The sequence below is a fragment of the Leptinotarsa decemlineata genome, unplaced genomic scaffold (genome assembly GCF_025532065.1).
Source record: "Leptinotarsa decemlineata unplaced genomic scaffold, Ldec_3_MD MMD2_P_RNA_scaffold_1, whole genome shotgun sequence".
In the NCBI taxonomy this organism is placed as follows: Eukaryota; Metazoa; Arthropoda; class Insecta; order Coleoptera; family Chrysomelidae; genus Leptinotarsa; species Leptinotarsa decemlineata.
In genome coordinates, this window is record NW_027412523.1 from 4,903,977 (window position 1) to 4,919,745 (window position 15,769).

The 15,769-nt window shown below is 33.5% G+C and overlaps 1 protein-coding gene and 1 long non-coding RNA gene across 9 annotated transcripts in view; one reads left to right on the plus strand and one right to left on the minus strand.

Annotated features, from left to right (window-relative positions):
* The window catches only part of LOC141485365 (uncharacterized), a 134,012-nt gene extending 132,991 nt beyond the window's left edge, over positions 1-1,021 (minus strand). For 2 of the 4 annotated variants that reach the window (XR_012467172.1, XR_012467164.1), the window contains exon 1: positions 551-948. This is a non-coding gene — a long non-coding RNA (uncharacterized lncRNA). Of the gene's footprint in view, positions 1-550 lie in introns of all 4 variants that reach the window. The other 2 variants (XR_012467166.1, XR_012467176.1) reach the window with 2 other exon arrangements.
* The window catches only part of Mhcl (Myosin heavy chain-like), a 251,902-nt gene that overhangs the window by 208,472 nt on the left and 27,661 nt on the right, over positions 1-15,769 (plus strand). For all 5 annotated transcript variants that reach the window (XM_074181078.1, XM_074181121.1, XM_074181233.1 and 2 more), the window contains one exon: positions 15,383-15,472. In XM_074181078.1, coding sequence (XP_074037179.1) covers positions 15,383-15,472 — 90 coding nt within the window. The remainder of the gene's footprint in view (positions 1-15,382; positions 15,473-15,769) is intronic.

The following is a 15,769-nucleotide window of genomic DNA, read 5'->3' on the forward strand; positions in this document are numbered from 1 at the left end:
TACTTCTTGAGATACTAAATGCATTTTGATTTTTTTTCTTACATTCATTATTCGTAATCATTATCATTATTACTATTCATATTATATATGCCCGACTCGCATGAATAAGCACAAAAGCTGTGGAAAACAGTGGAGATTCTTTCAACTCCATAACTGAAAATGATAAGTCGACTTGAACACCATCTTTTGACGTTGTTTATAAACTCCAAACCAAGTAATTCCTGAACATATCTCAAGAAATTTGTAACCAGGAATTAAATGAATATTTGTTTGGAAAACCTAATCACGATTCCGAAATTCTCATATCTATGATTGATTTTCTTATCAAGTAACCATTTTGATACTATTCTATGAGATTGAAATCCATCTCAAAAAGTAATATGCTTTGACATACCTAGGTTATTGTTTCACTAGTGAAAAAACCAACATTTTCTACAAACCGTCCCGGTTGGGTTCTTCAGCTTCATAAAATCAGTTCTGACTAGAGTAAGATTCTGAAGCAGTCGACAATCACCTTATATTTAATGAATGTAATATTTTAAGAACTCACAGTTGTAATTTTTTTGATATGTCGGAGCCTTCCTTGTCAATTTCCTCCAAGTGCCAGGAAAACACTATATATCGTCTTCAAACACAGATCAGCATCACTATAACTAAACACACCATGAATTATCATCTCCACAGTATTTTAATTTTACTTTAATGGTGTAAAAACAAGAGCCTGCTGAGCTTATTGCGTTATCGTCTCATCTTTTCGTGACAACTATTGTTTCAGACTTGTTCGCTGTAATAGTTTGTTCGTTGGTTTTTTCATGGTTGGCATATTCTTGCAGACTTCTTTTGGTTGATCATAAATTAAAACGTACCACATTTCCATAAACATGACGAATCGTTTCAGCAGTGTCTATTTCAGTGGCCTCAAATAAACAGTATTCCGTAATCATTATGAGCTGAGGGAGACTGAAATCTACAATAATTCGGCACTGCGAACCACAATTTTGACAGGTTCGCTCCGACTCGTTCGATTGTTAATCCGGTAACGGGATAATAAGCCGAAGTACGCCGGGAAAATATCGCAAAACGAGTATCTGCTGTCTCTAGACAAGATACCTACCCATCACTCACAAAATTGAAAATATATTGCGCTGATGATTTGAAGTGATAACATTTAAGAGAGTTCAGAAGTTTACAAAACCGCAACATGTGTTGCGTTCTCGATAAGTTCTATTCATGAATTAACTGAAAAGATTGGTACCTCCCGACAAAGGGTAACTCTTCTTTTGACTGTTGAAGGTCTGTACACATCAATATTCAATAAGTGGCAAATTTTATCACGTGCAGCTAACAATCGCTGCTTTCATGTTTTCGTCTCCAATTATTATTACTTTATCTCGAATCAGGTTCAACGTCTCTTCAGAATGGATTGCACTTTACATATAAATAACGCTATTATTTGTGCTATCGACGCACGTGCATCTGACGTTTTATCTTATTAGTACCTTTTCCCGACCCATTCTTGCCATTGTGTTCGTTTTCCGAGAAAGAATTGAATCGGTGACACGGTAGCGAAGGAATTTTTTTGTCGTAGGATAAAATCAGTAACAGAACGGCAGAGTACATTAGAATAAAGTTTGGTAAATATTCGTTTTGAAGGCATCTGACGATTTTGAAAAAATGTTTTGGGTGTTGGTTATATATCTCTGTATTTTACGTTTTTGAGGTTAATGGCATAGTTGATACGACAGGATGCTGTCAATATTTCTAAAGTAATTCAAATGTTTTTGCCTTCATTGTTTAGATCGTAAATTGGTTTTAGGTGGTTTATTAAGATAAGATAGATTTAAGAAGTAAACTAACATCAGCTTATATTCCGCAAAATAATCCTAGTGAGTATGAGTTATACGCAAATTTTGAAATTATAATTTTTTAATCAATTTGAAAAAGTAGGCGGCGGCAAATACCAACCGCTTTTTTCTGAAATGTCACTAGTAACTAACCTAGAAATAGAAGAATGTCACCAGAAGAAGCATTCGTTTTTAAATTAAGTTTTTTATAAGAAAAATGTTGATTGTTGAATTGAAAAGTGTCAATTAAGGAGGAATAAGGAGTTAAGGTGACCTAGTGAGTAAATGCTTGTGTTTTTGAATACTTCATTTTGTGAAAAAGAAAACTGAAAAGTTGCCCTTTTCTGAACTTTGAAGGGCCGTAACTTTGTAATTAAGGGAGAGCGTCGCTTTTTTCTTTTTTTCTTACCTAATCTACGCATCAAAATACGTAAGTACACTCAAAATTTTTTTCAAAATCGCCGGGTGCCCTCAAAACAAATATTTACCGTATAAAAATCAAGACGTTGGTCAGGACTTCTTTAGTATGTTCATGAAAGTTGTTAATACCACTTAGTGCAGTTTTAAAATTCATTATGAAATGACGGAGAGAGGTGCATTTTTCTCTGACTATGTTTTAGTGAATTATTGATGACTAAATTCGTTATGCAGTCTTGATTTTTTTGAAAAATCGAATACCTTGTCTTAATCAACAGCCAACCTACTGCATACTTTCATTTTCAAACGAAGTATTTCAATCTACACGACGCGACGTGTTGAAGACTTCCAAGAAGTAGGTATTGTATTAAAATTTAAAAAAACGCCTCGCCGAGACGTTTATAGAGTAGTATTTCCCAGTATTGCTATTTTTAGGTGTCTATTACTCGATGAAAAATAAAACAAAGAGGTGAAAGTGGAATGCAGAGTGCGTTTTGATGTCGGAACAAAATCGTATCAAGTGTCCATAAAAGTTCACCGCTTGATGTTTATCGAAGAATGTTACTACCTTGTTTCGGTGTATTAGGAAAGTTGTAAATTGTTGTTCTCATTGTTGTCGTTTTTTGAAACATGTTTTATAATGTCCTCGGAGATACTGCAAACGTGATTCTTCAGTTTACGTGCATTATATACCCAGTTATTGGGTACCTTACAATGAAGAAGATATGAAGAAACTGTTTCCACTTGGGAAGTTCACCAATAAGTTTATAATACTAACGTTTTATGTGAAGAAAGTGAAATAAATGCACTCGGAAGAAATGAAAAAGATGACTATTGGAAGAGCATTAAAATATTTTCCAATACCTCACATGAAGAAGGTCGATTTCCTAAGAATTTTCGTGAAAAGTATAATTTAAGGCAGATAAAAAAATAGGTCATGAAAATAACGACAAAATTCATAGTTTCATCATGATTTCAACTCTAACATCAATGAATGAATCAAAACACAAAACATAACGAACATAACGGAAATATGGGTAGTATTGATGATTGTTGCGATATTTATAGTAATGTGCGAACAATTTTCCAACAATACTCCACTGGCTACATAACCCATTATGCATTATGGAATCATAGTATAATTATTTTCATTCATTTGTGAAGTACTGCTACCAACGGTATTTTGTTTTTTGGGATCCGAGAGAACATTTGTTTTTGCTGATATAGAGTCTTCAATATAACCTTCGGCTACTGTTGTAGGATCTCCAATCCCCATGCCTTTTCAATGCCTACATTAACAATGTAGTAGAAATTCTGTTGAAATAATGCCCAGTAAATTCTTGTGTCGTTGTTACCAAGGTGCCTTACCACGTACTCATCACTTCTACATACACCCGCTATGCCAACAACTAAACCATCCTAAAGAAATTGTTTACTCAATAATAAATTTAAAATTTCATCAATTCTTCATTCTTAGCTTTGTAGATAGGTATTGTAACGACTCCGAAGCCGCCCCTGACCGATATATCGGCCAGCGAACAAACACATGATATCATCAGTCTCTCTGCGCGAACAAATAAGTCTTCTAGTCAATTTCACCGCAATACAAAGATTGTCCGCCAAGCGCTCGCACATTTATTTTACAAATCCCACTTCTGACACCAATTGTAACAAATTAAAGAGTTTACTGTCTTAAACAAATTTATTTCCAACAATATTTCACTATCACCAACTAATTTATTCACAACATTTAGCAACTAACGCTTAATTTATTTCCACTATTTGAATTCCTCGTTTAACCGCTCGATTCACTTTCCGAACTCAACTGCCCTCTTGGGACGAGAAACCGGTTTATATATTGGTAACGATCATTCTAGAATTCTGTAGTCGTTTCGGTACTCAACTAGAGTTTAACCGGCGGTTGCCGACTACATTCTTTTTGCGGTCATATCATGTGTTTGTTCGCTGGACGACATATCAGTCAGGGGCGGCTTCGGATTCGTTGCAGTATATTTTGTCTGGAGCATCCAAAATGAATTGTCGAATTTGCGATTTCTGTAGTACTCGGTTTTTTTGGCACGGTAACCATCTGACTGATGCACAGTTTCAAATGTTTAGATATGTCTAGAGTATTGTTAATGTACAATCTAGTCTTCAATATTATAACACGTTTCTGTTATATTTTGCGTCTATTGCCAAATCTCTAATTTCGGGAGGAGTTAACTTTTCTTCATCACTTTCCACTATTTAAGGAAATATGAAATGTTTTTGGCAAGTCCAAACACAAAATAATCTCTTCTCTGAACAATTCACTCTCAAGATGAACGAATGAAAATGGCGATTTTCAACTTAACAAATCAGAAAATGTACATAGCAACCAGACTTTCCTTAGCAACCAGACTTTCCTTAGCAACCGAGAGTTTCCTTAGCAACGAAAACTGGTAATGTGATTAAAGCGTCATACATACTCATAACTTCCACTGTGCTTACAATTATTATCCATATAATATCCATAAGACAAATCAAGATCCTTATAAGTTATTCTCACTGCAAAACATCCTAAAGCTAGCTTTTTATTGAGAGTTACAATGTGATCGGCGAATTTGAGTTTATTGTCAATTATTACCTCCAAAAATTTAATAGCGTCCTTGGTAATGGAATTCTGTCAATAAAACAGCGAAATGATAATAATAATAATAAGCACCACTTTTTATTTTTTTTTATATCTGCACTTATAATCTCGTGGAGATTACATAATGTTTTATCACGCCATAATATTGTGGTGCCTTCTATATCGATAGATGTTAAATCGTTTATGTATAGCACGAAAAGTATCGGTCCCAGTATTGAACCTTGTGGTACGCCTTTTTATATTTCGCCTGCTGATGAGGATGATGAGGTTTTCACAATCTGACGTCTTTCTGTGAGGTAGTTTTCGAACCATTTATGAGTAACTCGACGGATACCATATTGATATAGTTTTTTAACAGTTTTCCATGATCTACACAGTCAAAGGCTTCAGTAGAACACTGCTTCTGATGACTCTCTTTTATTAAAGTTTCCATAAACATCAGGTAGCGAAGAAAAGATAGTTCTTTTTTTGATTGAAAGCCGAAATGGTTATTGCTTATGCCACTATTATTATTTAAAAACATGTCAATCTTTTGACTCTGGTTTTATATTATGATGTTCGGCTACAGCTGATTTGTCGATTTGTACGAGTCGAAAATTTCTCTTGTGTTTACACTTCTTTTCGTGGTTAAAATGAAGACGGATCCGCAGCTACAAGGAATTTGGTAAACTGGCAAACTCTGTCTGATAGTTTTTGTTGACTTCAATACTGATGTCACGTCGTGTTTCTCTATGTTTCTCCTAATCCGGTCTAGTCCCGTCATTATAGTAAGTTCACCTCGGAATTCGAGATACCCAGCTGTAAGTCTGTAAATACTTGTATATTGACACCCTAAAAGTTGTCTCAAAACCTACATATGGTAGGGTGTAAGCAACTATTAAATTTCAAGGTCAAAGGTCACAAAAATCGGTTTTTTGCGCTTTTTTTGGAAATATCTCATTTCCTATGGGTTTTTTGCTATTTGTATTTATTATCAATATTGTAGAATACAAAATTCTCTACAAATTTTGTTTAAAAAAATTTTTTATACGGTGAACCGTTTTCGAGATAGAGGGCGGAGAGCACGCGGTCACAGCATCACTTCAGGTCAACCGGTGCCTGCGGTCGAATATTTGTCAATTTTTAATAAAAATTGACAAATATTTATAATCATTGATTTATCGATAGTTCATCAACTAATATGGCGCGTTTTCGACCGGAGGCACCGGTTAACCTGAAGTGATGCTGTGACCGCGTGCTCTCCGCCCTCTATCTCGAAAACGGTTCACCGTATAAAAAATTTTTTCAAACAAAATTTGTAGAGAATTTTGTATTCTACAATATTGATAATAAATACAAATAGCAAAAAACCCATAGGAAATGAGATATTTCCAAAAAAAGCGCAAAAAACCGATTTTTGTGACCTTTGACCTTGAAATTTAATAGTTGCTTACACCCTACCATATGTAGGTTTTGAGACAACTTTAAGGGTGTCAATATACAAGAATTTACAGACTTTCAGCTGGGTATCTCGAATTCCGAGATTCTTAACTAATTTAAGCTTAAATGACTGGATTAGTCTGTAACCGTATTGGGAGAATCTTAGCGAAACGTAGACGAAACCCCAGGCACAAAAACCTACAGATTATGTCTAAAAAACAGGAAAATAGCTTTCACATAAGTCACTTTTGTTGTCCTGTACTTTCTTTCCCACCTCCTAATCATAATGTTCTCCAGCAGTAACTGGATTTCCCTCTTCAAGCGAATCTGAAGAGAAGAAAATTATATAGCAATGCATCTTCCATCCAGTGACTGATAATCATCGAAATCTAACTACTAGAGCAGCGGGTCATCAGTTCGTTCAAAGAAACGATTTTACTTCTTCTGGGACCGGTAAAAGCTGTTCTCAAGTGCTGTTCTCCTAATCATAATGTTCTCCAGCAGTAACTGGATTTCCCTCTTCAAGCGAATCTGAAGAGAAGAAAATTATATAGCAATGCATCTTCCATCCAGTGACTGATAATCATCGAAATCTAACTACTAGAGCAGCGGGTCATCAGTTCGTTCAAAGAAACGATTTTACTTCTTCTGGGACCGGTAAAAGCTGTTCTCAAGTGCGAGAACCCAACCTGTCGCACATGCCAGGCCCAATATATTTTTTCGTGACATCGATACTTTCTCCTCTTGTCAGTTCCTGTAAATATATGTGTACCGACCGATGAAATTTCGAAGCGTGAACGAGTATGCAAGAAATATTCGAAAGTCATTACCGATATCAATCATATCAATTTCATCGCTCTTGAACGTTCACGAGACTAGGTCAAGTTTCATTATTATGAAGCAGAGTGATATTGATCACTTGCACATGTCGTTTTTAGGGGTTAATAAAGCGGAGAAGTTCGTTGGAATTATACTGGGCGTCTCAACATTACTTATATGCACCTCTACAGGTTGTCGTCCAAATTTGTTTCCAATTCAATGGTCAACAAACTACAAAAAAGTCTCTGGACCCACAGCCAAATGACATTCTGGTCAGCTTCGATGTCGTTTCTCTCTTTTTCATGGTGCCAATCAATGAGTCGTTGGAAAAACTAATTTTTTCAAAGGCTATCATGAATCTTTTTGACTATATTCTCTCCACTTCGTATTTCCAATGGTTGAAAATTTCCACATGGGCGTCTACACCAGTCCCAATCATCTCCTGATGGTGTTAGTTTGGTCAGCGTAACGCGCATCTAGAAACAGCATTTCTTTTCTATTTGTTACATTACGTTAATTGTTTTGTCTTCGTTTTTCACTTGTGGGAGAAAATTATGTGTTTAAACGCATATTTTATTGATGACGCATGCCTAGACATGTCTAGAGAAAATTTCTGATACTTTATTGATCGAACAACTGAAAGTTCATCCTCAGTTTGTTCCTGTAAAAAGCATGGTTAGCTTGCTTTCTCATGAGTAGATTTTTCAATCTCGATGGAAGTTTGAGAATGGAATAATTCAGAAACAGAATGCAACATTGTATTTTTGGTGACAGAATCCACGGACCTACTGGTGAATAGCTTAAAAAACTGAAACGGTTATCTATGATTTCCAATCTCAACATGCAGATAGCAGCACTTATATACAAAAGCTAGTGAATTTCGTTGTTCATCTGGTGACAGTTACTCACCAAAGTTGCAGCCATTTTGGACGCGCAGTTGTTACGTCAGGCAATCGCCTTCGCGAACAATTATTTTGCATAAAAAAACGCCGGGTACTATTTGGAGATGGGAACGTCTCTAGAAGTGTGTAGAGTTGAGAAATAAATTTAAAAAAAAACTGCAAAAATGTATTTTGGTTAGTTCGGAAACATTATTGATCACCCTCGTATGTAATGTAGTAATTTTTTGTGTCGTATGAAAAAGTTTTCGATTCCTAGTCATGTAATATAAGGGGAGTGTTTCTCTCGTGTCGAATTTGAGAAATGAGGATGCTTTCAGATTAGAAAGTCCATGATGTAATTATTCGCAATTAATTGCGAGTTCTTGTGTAATTTGTTCTGCAGCTTGTTTGATAAATGATCAACTCACTGTGCATCGAATAACACTTTCAAAGAAGATGGTCAGTTCTCCTAGTTGAATACGTTAAAAATATTGAAAATGTTTTTGCAAATAATAAAACTGATAAAATAGGAGACGTTATCGAAAAATCTTGACATCATTATTATAAAGTGTATAGTTGCAGCACTAAAGTAATAAAAATATTAACGTATAGAAAAAACATTTCATTGTGACATTTTTACTAAACAGTTTGACAAAAAAGCAACACGTGTTTCGCCATACAATGACTTCTTCAGGCGGGTCTTTATACTAACAATAACAATTCCAAGAACAGGTTCAATGAAAACGTAGGTGTAATTGATAATTACGAGCTGAATTCTATTTTGTCGTCATATTTTTAATCTATCGATTTTAAAACATCTCGAAATATTGAGTTGCCACATTTTCTACTTCTGCCAAAAAGTTTATTGGTCTTTCAATTCACAAAACTGCATCTATCGTATAGTCTTTCATTCCTTTCGCAGCAGTACTTACTCCCTATTTGACCAATATATTAAGAGAAACCTAAGTAATCCTATATTTTCCCGATCTATATCTATTTGACTGAGGGTTTCTTAAGGATAACATGGCCCAGAACAATTCATAGGGAGAAGACTTCATCTTAAAGATAAGTCAAACTACATTTAGTTATGTAAAAAACTGTGCATGTAAGGATTTTTATTTTCAACACTCTACATTGTTCACTACTCGAGTTCTTCGCTTCTTTCGATTGTTTTATTCCGTCGAGTTTGACTAGGTGTGAGCCACAATAAATCCTGACGGTTTGCTATGAAGGATCTAATAAGCCCATGTATATTGGACCTTCTCTACCCTTACTTCAGCAACACTTAAAAGAATTTTCTACTTCAACAGTCAATAGTGTATTTTTTTTGCGTATTTTGATAGTATCTCTGTTATTGTTATTTTTTACAAGCCCTCTGACTTTTTCTGCTAATGGTTCAACCTTCTCGAAAAGAAATTATATATTTGTTCATAATTATTATGGGATGATTATTGGTAGTTTTTAAATTGGTTACCTGCCTAATATTAAGTTAATTAATTAATATCAAAATTTCTAGTTTCTAGTAATTTCTCTCTGGGGTTATTCACATCAGGGTGTTAGGAAAGAATTATTTTTTCAAGGTTATTTCATGAGCGCCATTAAGCTTAGATATTTTTGTTGTTTTTTAATCTCTTGAGTAAGTACGTGTTATTTTTAAATGAATTCAATATACTCTGCTCTTTGGACCAAGCAATAATAAAGGAAAATCAGTGTTTGAACTTTCTGAAATTATATGTCCTTTTGGTCTTACGATAAAAGTGATTTGCAGAACACCAGTTGAAAACTTGTGTAATATCTATCTGCAATGTTAAACAGCCTTCTTTACATTCAATGACATTATAAATCTTCAGATCGTCAGTATGTTATAATTTGGGAGTCTTTATGAACCGTGGAAGGTCATCAATAAACAGCAGGGCCAAGATTTGAACCTTGTGGAACTCCAAAAGTAGATGAGTAAAAATTCGACTGATAACATTCAATTTCAACATATTGCCTGCGATCATAAATATGTTTATACGTATCTGATGAAAGTCCTTCTTGATGAAAGTATCTCATTATTTGTAAAGTAAGTTTTTAAGTTCCTGAAAACATTCACAAGATTATCGATTATGCTAAGGATTGAATAGAAAAAAAATCGATGTATACTAGTTCCTTTCAAACAGTAGTTATCTCTATCTGGAGAAGTAGAACAAATTGAATGAAATTATGAACACCCTTCCATTACATTGAAGGCAAGCTCGCATTAAGCCGTAAAAGGAAATCGAAATTGACCTCGAATCGAGCTACATATATTACTGTAACATTTTATCAATGAAATTTCAAAATTAAATCGGTAATTCATTCTCTGCCACAATGAACTTCAATTTCCAGTGTGCTTTCTAGGAGTCACGTTTCTGAGAAATAATCTAGTTCTCAGATATTTTAAATTGCAGTCGAGATCGATTCTTTACTTGAAACGTAAATCTTTCAGCAACTTTTTATTCATTGATGGGATAACATGGATCTCTTATAGAGAATGGTAGTCAGTTACTTAATATAAGGAAAAGTAAATACATTAAGTAAATCAATATCTCGAATATACAGTGTGTCTGCTTAAGTTCGCACCATATATAAAACTTTTTTATTATTGATTTTATGAAAAAAAAATGTTATTTTTTATGAAAAGTCCTGCATGGTCTAAAACCTGAAATGCAACCATCAGATATTGATTTTTTTCAGTCGTTTTCAGCGGTTTCTCAAAATATACGAATTTGGATCAAGAGTAAATTAACTTCATTTTTGACAAAATCAAAAATTGTTATTGAGAAAAGTTGATCAAAACTAAAAACTACGTTTAAATATACGACTACACCCAATTACATGTTTTTTTTACTACAATAGCAATGCAAATGTAACTCTAGTTACGTGAAATTAAGGATGCACTGATTAACTAGGTAATGATTTCTTTTTAGTAAGAATTATTTGGCAGTGAACATCAAATAAAATTTGTTAACTTGATATTTAGTGTGGAAGAAAAGATAGAAATTGGGTTAGTTGTTGGTGATAATTATAAAAGAAACGTGAAGCAGCTGAAACTTTCAACAACAGACATCCAGAGAAACTTTCTTCAAAAATTCTTCGACCAATTTTTGTAATACATTTGATAGATATTTTCTTCACAAGTAGTTGTTTTAACAGCAGGAATTTAGCAAATAATTCAGATCAGGAGAGCTGAAATAAATGAATATTTTAAATTTGTTTGAAGTATTTTTCCATTAGTGTATTTGGTCATCTTAGACTGCCCTAATGGGGAATGTTCCTCCTGACGAAAATCAAGTATATTTCATGAAAAAGCTCTAAAACAACGCATTTAAAAATTATCATTTCAACCTTTTTCTTTAAAAAATTATTTAAACACTTCAAAAAGAGGAATGAAATAATGCATTCAACATTTAAAGGGATTCGTTTCTATTTCACCATTTGGCAACATCAGTTATAGCTAATAAAGGACAATGAATCTGTTACCTGTATAAGACAAACAAAGATGACATATTTCAGAGGCGTGCTGTTCTGTTTACTTATGTTCCGAGTTCCGAGACATTCTGTGACATATGACATTTTGTGCACCTAACCTATCTTCCTCTATATAAATAAATAACAAAACAACTGTTGTTTATGTGGCTTGTGGAGGTGGTATTGAACTATAATTTATATTTTGCCTTAATTGTTGATTTATAAAGATAATTTTCCTTTTTTAAAGTAGAATATCTAGGTACGTATAAATTATTTCAACTTGATATAGGCGCTGTTGCCAATATGTGAATTAGAAACAAATTCCTTCAAAAATTAAAACCCAACATTTGAAACATCAATTTGAATACTTTTCGAAGTGATTTGAAAAACTCATGAATTAAACTCAACTTTATTTTGTTCAAACTTGCATTTGCTGTAATAACCCAAATTGAGGAACACCGATTCCAATAATCTTGTTTTCTGTTCTAAACTGTACAAGTACTTTAGTATATGATATAGTCATATTATTCTCGACATAATTTTAGTTGTTCGTCATTGCATGATTAGTTAGAATGTCTGTCTGCAGATGAAATCTCCGTTATACGGCCTCCATTTGTTCAAGTGTTCTCCAAATACACATGTACAGTGATCAGGTTTACAATTATTGTTGACGATTCCTGCTCTGTTGTGTTATTTTAGGTACCTACATTTTCTAAGTTTTGTTTCTTTTCGTCCTATATCCTTTAGCTGAGAAAGATAATTTTTGTAGATCACTATTATTTCACTTTTCGTTTCGCACAATATCTTTTTCAAATCATTTTGTGTACATAATTGGAATGCAAAATTCATGAAGTGAGACTATTCTTGTGGGTGTTTGTAGATTTCCTTTGAAATCATCATTGTAGGTGTTGTTTGTCTGTATGTTGACAACAACTGAGTATTATTTTCATGGGTGAAGTAGTCAACTTGAGAATTAACATCGAAACAACTCCACGCCGAGTATTATTGCATGAAATTCAATGTAATCAGATCTATCTGTGAGGAGGCGTAACATGACTGTTATGACCCTCCAAAGGCGTATTTATAAAATCAAGAATCGATAAGAAATCTAACTGTGAACGTTTAATGTATACAGCGATTTTTATCTTCAATGATTATATACGCTTTATGATATCTCAAACGGATAATAGAATTTTGAATGAGTTTTTGCCAAGCAAATCAGACAACGAGGCATCCAATAATGAAAAAGAATGTTTCGTAATGTGTTTTTAGGTATATAAACCTTCCACAATCTTGATTCAATGGTCGACGTTTCAGAAAAACAATTTTTTCCGTTTTCAAGTGAATTTTTGGGTTTTGTAAACAGAAAAATATTGAGTTGTGTAACATTGAATACAGTTCCACTTTTGTCACCAAACACCGTCTTCTACGAAGCAAATATGTGGAATAAGGTACAGAAAAACGTATAGCTTGTATAGTTCAAGTATGTATATATATTTATATATAATCTAGAAAGGTTAATGCAGTCAATCTGCTGAAAAATAATTCCATGAAAATCAAAAAATACATAGATAAGTACTTTTTGATCATTCCCATACTGATTTCAATTTAAAAGTCTTCAACATCAAAATGAGAACTTTTTGACATTGAATAATGTGAAATACTTTTTCTAATTTTTTATTGTCATTCATCATGGTGATTTATACTGTGTTAATATTACAGGATATATTCAAAAGTCACATGTAGTTTACGAAATTCCCTGCAACAATTGTGATAAGATATATATAGGTCGAACAAAAAACAATTTAAAAACCCGCATAGCTCTTTATAAAAGTAATTGTAAAAATTTAAAACGAAATTCTTGTGCTCTTACACAACACGTTCTAGATAATGATCATTCAGTCAATTATACTGACACCAAAATTCTCCATTTCGAACCAGATTCAAATAAAAGGCAATTTCTGGAGATGGCTGAAATCAAAATTAAAGAAAACAATATCAACAAAAAGACAGACATCGACAACCTCAGCAAAATTTATTCATTTTTACTAACAAAAAATATAAATCTGAATACATCCTGTAATATTAACACAGTATAAATCACCATGATGAACGACAATAAAAAAATTCATGCCTGATGCTTTGTTTCAATTTTCCCCAAATCAGTTCGATGGGAATGAAAACACAAAAATAGGGGGGAAGTCTCAGTATGGTGTGTCCATACTCTTCAGCAATACTATCAAAGGCATACACTTTTTCAAATGTTTCTGTCTATAAAATTTCAAGTAGTTGATTTTTGGTATAGCTATCTGCAAAATACAATTTTTTATCTTTTAAAAAATTTGTATTTTATCTTTCCTCGAATTTTTATTCGGTACTTTGATGAGCTGTCGCGAATGATAGGAAACGTTGTCAAGAATTATTACACTATTCGCATCCAAATTTGGGATCAATGTGTTTTCAAACCATTCCTCAAAAATATTAGCTTCCATGTTCTTACGATAATCAACATTGCAGTTTTTTCCACATAATTTCAAAGAATTCGGAACCCATCCTTTACGTCTTCCGCAATGCACAATGATTAGTTGCGATACTTTGTTTACAGGCATGTTAGGCGTACACATTCTCGAACCATCAGTCCACCCTTTCGTAACTGTGTCGTGAATGTCATACCAAGTTTCCTCCAAATAGAAAATTTGCCGTTGTTCTTGTCTATATTTAGTTATTTATTATAAGTATTTGTTACGCAATTCCACTATTCTTCTGCTTTCCATAACTGCTTGACGTTTGTTTATCATTTTCAATCTAAATCTTAGTTTCTTTATCCAATTCTGAAGAGTTTTGTCATAGCAGCTCACGTTATGGGGTAAGAATCTCATTGCTTTTATAACAGTCGTATATTGTTTTTTTAAATGATTTCATTATATGAACATCTAAAGGTTTGAGATGCCGATAGCTTTAACTTTTCAGAATACAGGTTACTTCGACTATTCCAAGTCGCATTCTCAACCTTAACTGTATTATCATTTACATTTAGGTACTTGTCATCTTCAGTTTATTAATATGTCCTGAAATTACTGTCATCAATGCTGTAATATCAATGCCGTGTTATTAAAAAGTTGGTCGAGAGCAAATCTTTAAATTTCTTCATTCAAATTTTTCCTCAATGCATAGTTATTTGTTATTCATCTGTTACTTTGCAGAATATTCATTGAAAAAAACAATAATCCTCTCTGATAATCCTTTAAGTCGGATAAACTCTTTGTTAACATATGAATTCCCATCTCCGCTTTCTATCGCAATATATTGGAGCGATAGATTTAGAAGAATAGGCAATAAACTCACCAGAGTTTTTGTGAGAAATAAAACAACCCGGTAGCGTACACCTTATGCATTATGCATTTTATGTAACGTTCTACTAGGAAACTGTTCTTCGCAGAACGAAAAATACATAATTGATAACTTGATCTTCCTTCGACTTTCGAAGAAACTTATGAGATAATTGATTTTATTCTTCAAACTGTCAAACTGCAAGAAATCGTGAGAATTTTAATGCGTTTCTTCATCGAGTAAATTCTTGACACGTATCGGAATTAAAAGTGAAAGAATTGACTGGAAAATTGCCAGATTTGGTTCAGCTTTCTTTGCTTTCTCATCTTTTGTATGAGACTATTCAAATTAACCGGCATCACTACAAATACCAGATGTGATCATTATAAAGACTTTCAGTAGTTCCTTACTTTGTTGATATGTCTGCACCTCATTGTGATTGATAAAAATGAGATTTGAGGACTCGATTCTCAAAAACATTATCTTTTTCTGAACAATTACTTCATCGGTACTGATTTTTCATTAATACTCTTTTCTTTTTTTTTCAGAATGAACTGGAATCAATCAAGTTGAAGCTAGAAAAACTAGAGAATGAAAGAACTAAACTAAAGCATGACAACGACAAACTGGAATCCAAGGTTAGTATTTTGACCAAATGTACTGTATTAGTTTGAACATGTTCTTGTAGGACGAAACTGCCGTAACGTCAGTTACAATTACAAGTGGTATAAAAACAGGAGGTTTTACTTCTCATTTTTCATTTTGGAACACACTGTACTTTAAAATGTATCCTCGCCAAACGACAATTTTGCTTCAAACACGCTTCCAGTCATTAATAATTATGCCATTATAACTCCGATCGTCTCGTTGAACTGAATAATAATTTCCAAACACCAATGTTTTGGCATTGTTTTGAATGTTTTGGATCTCGATGC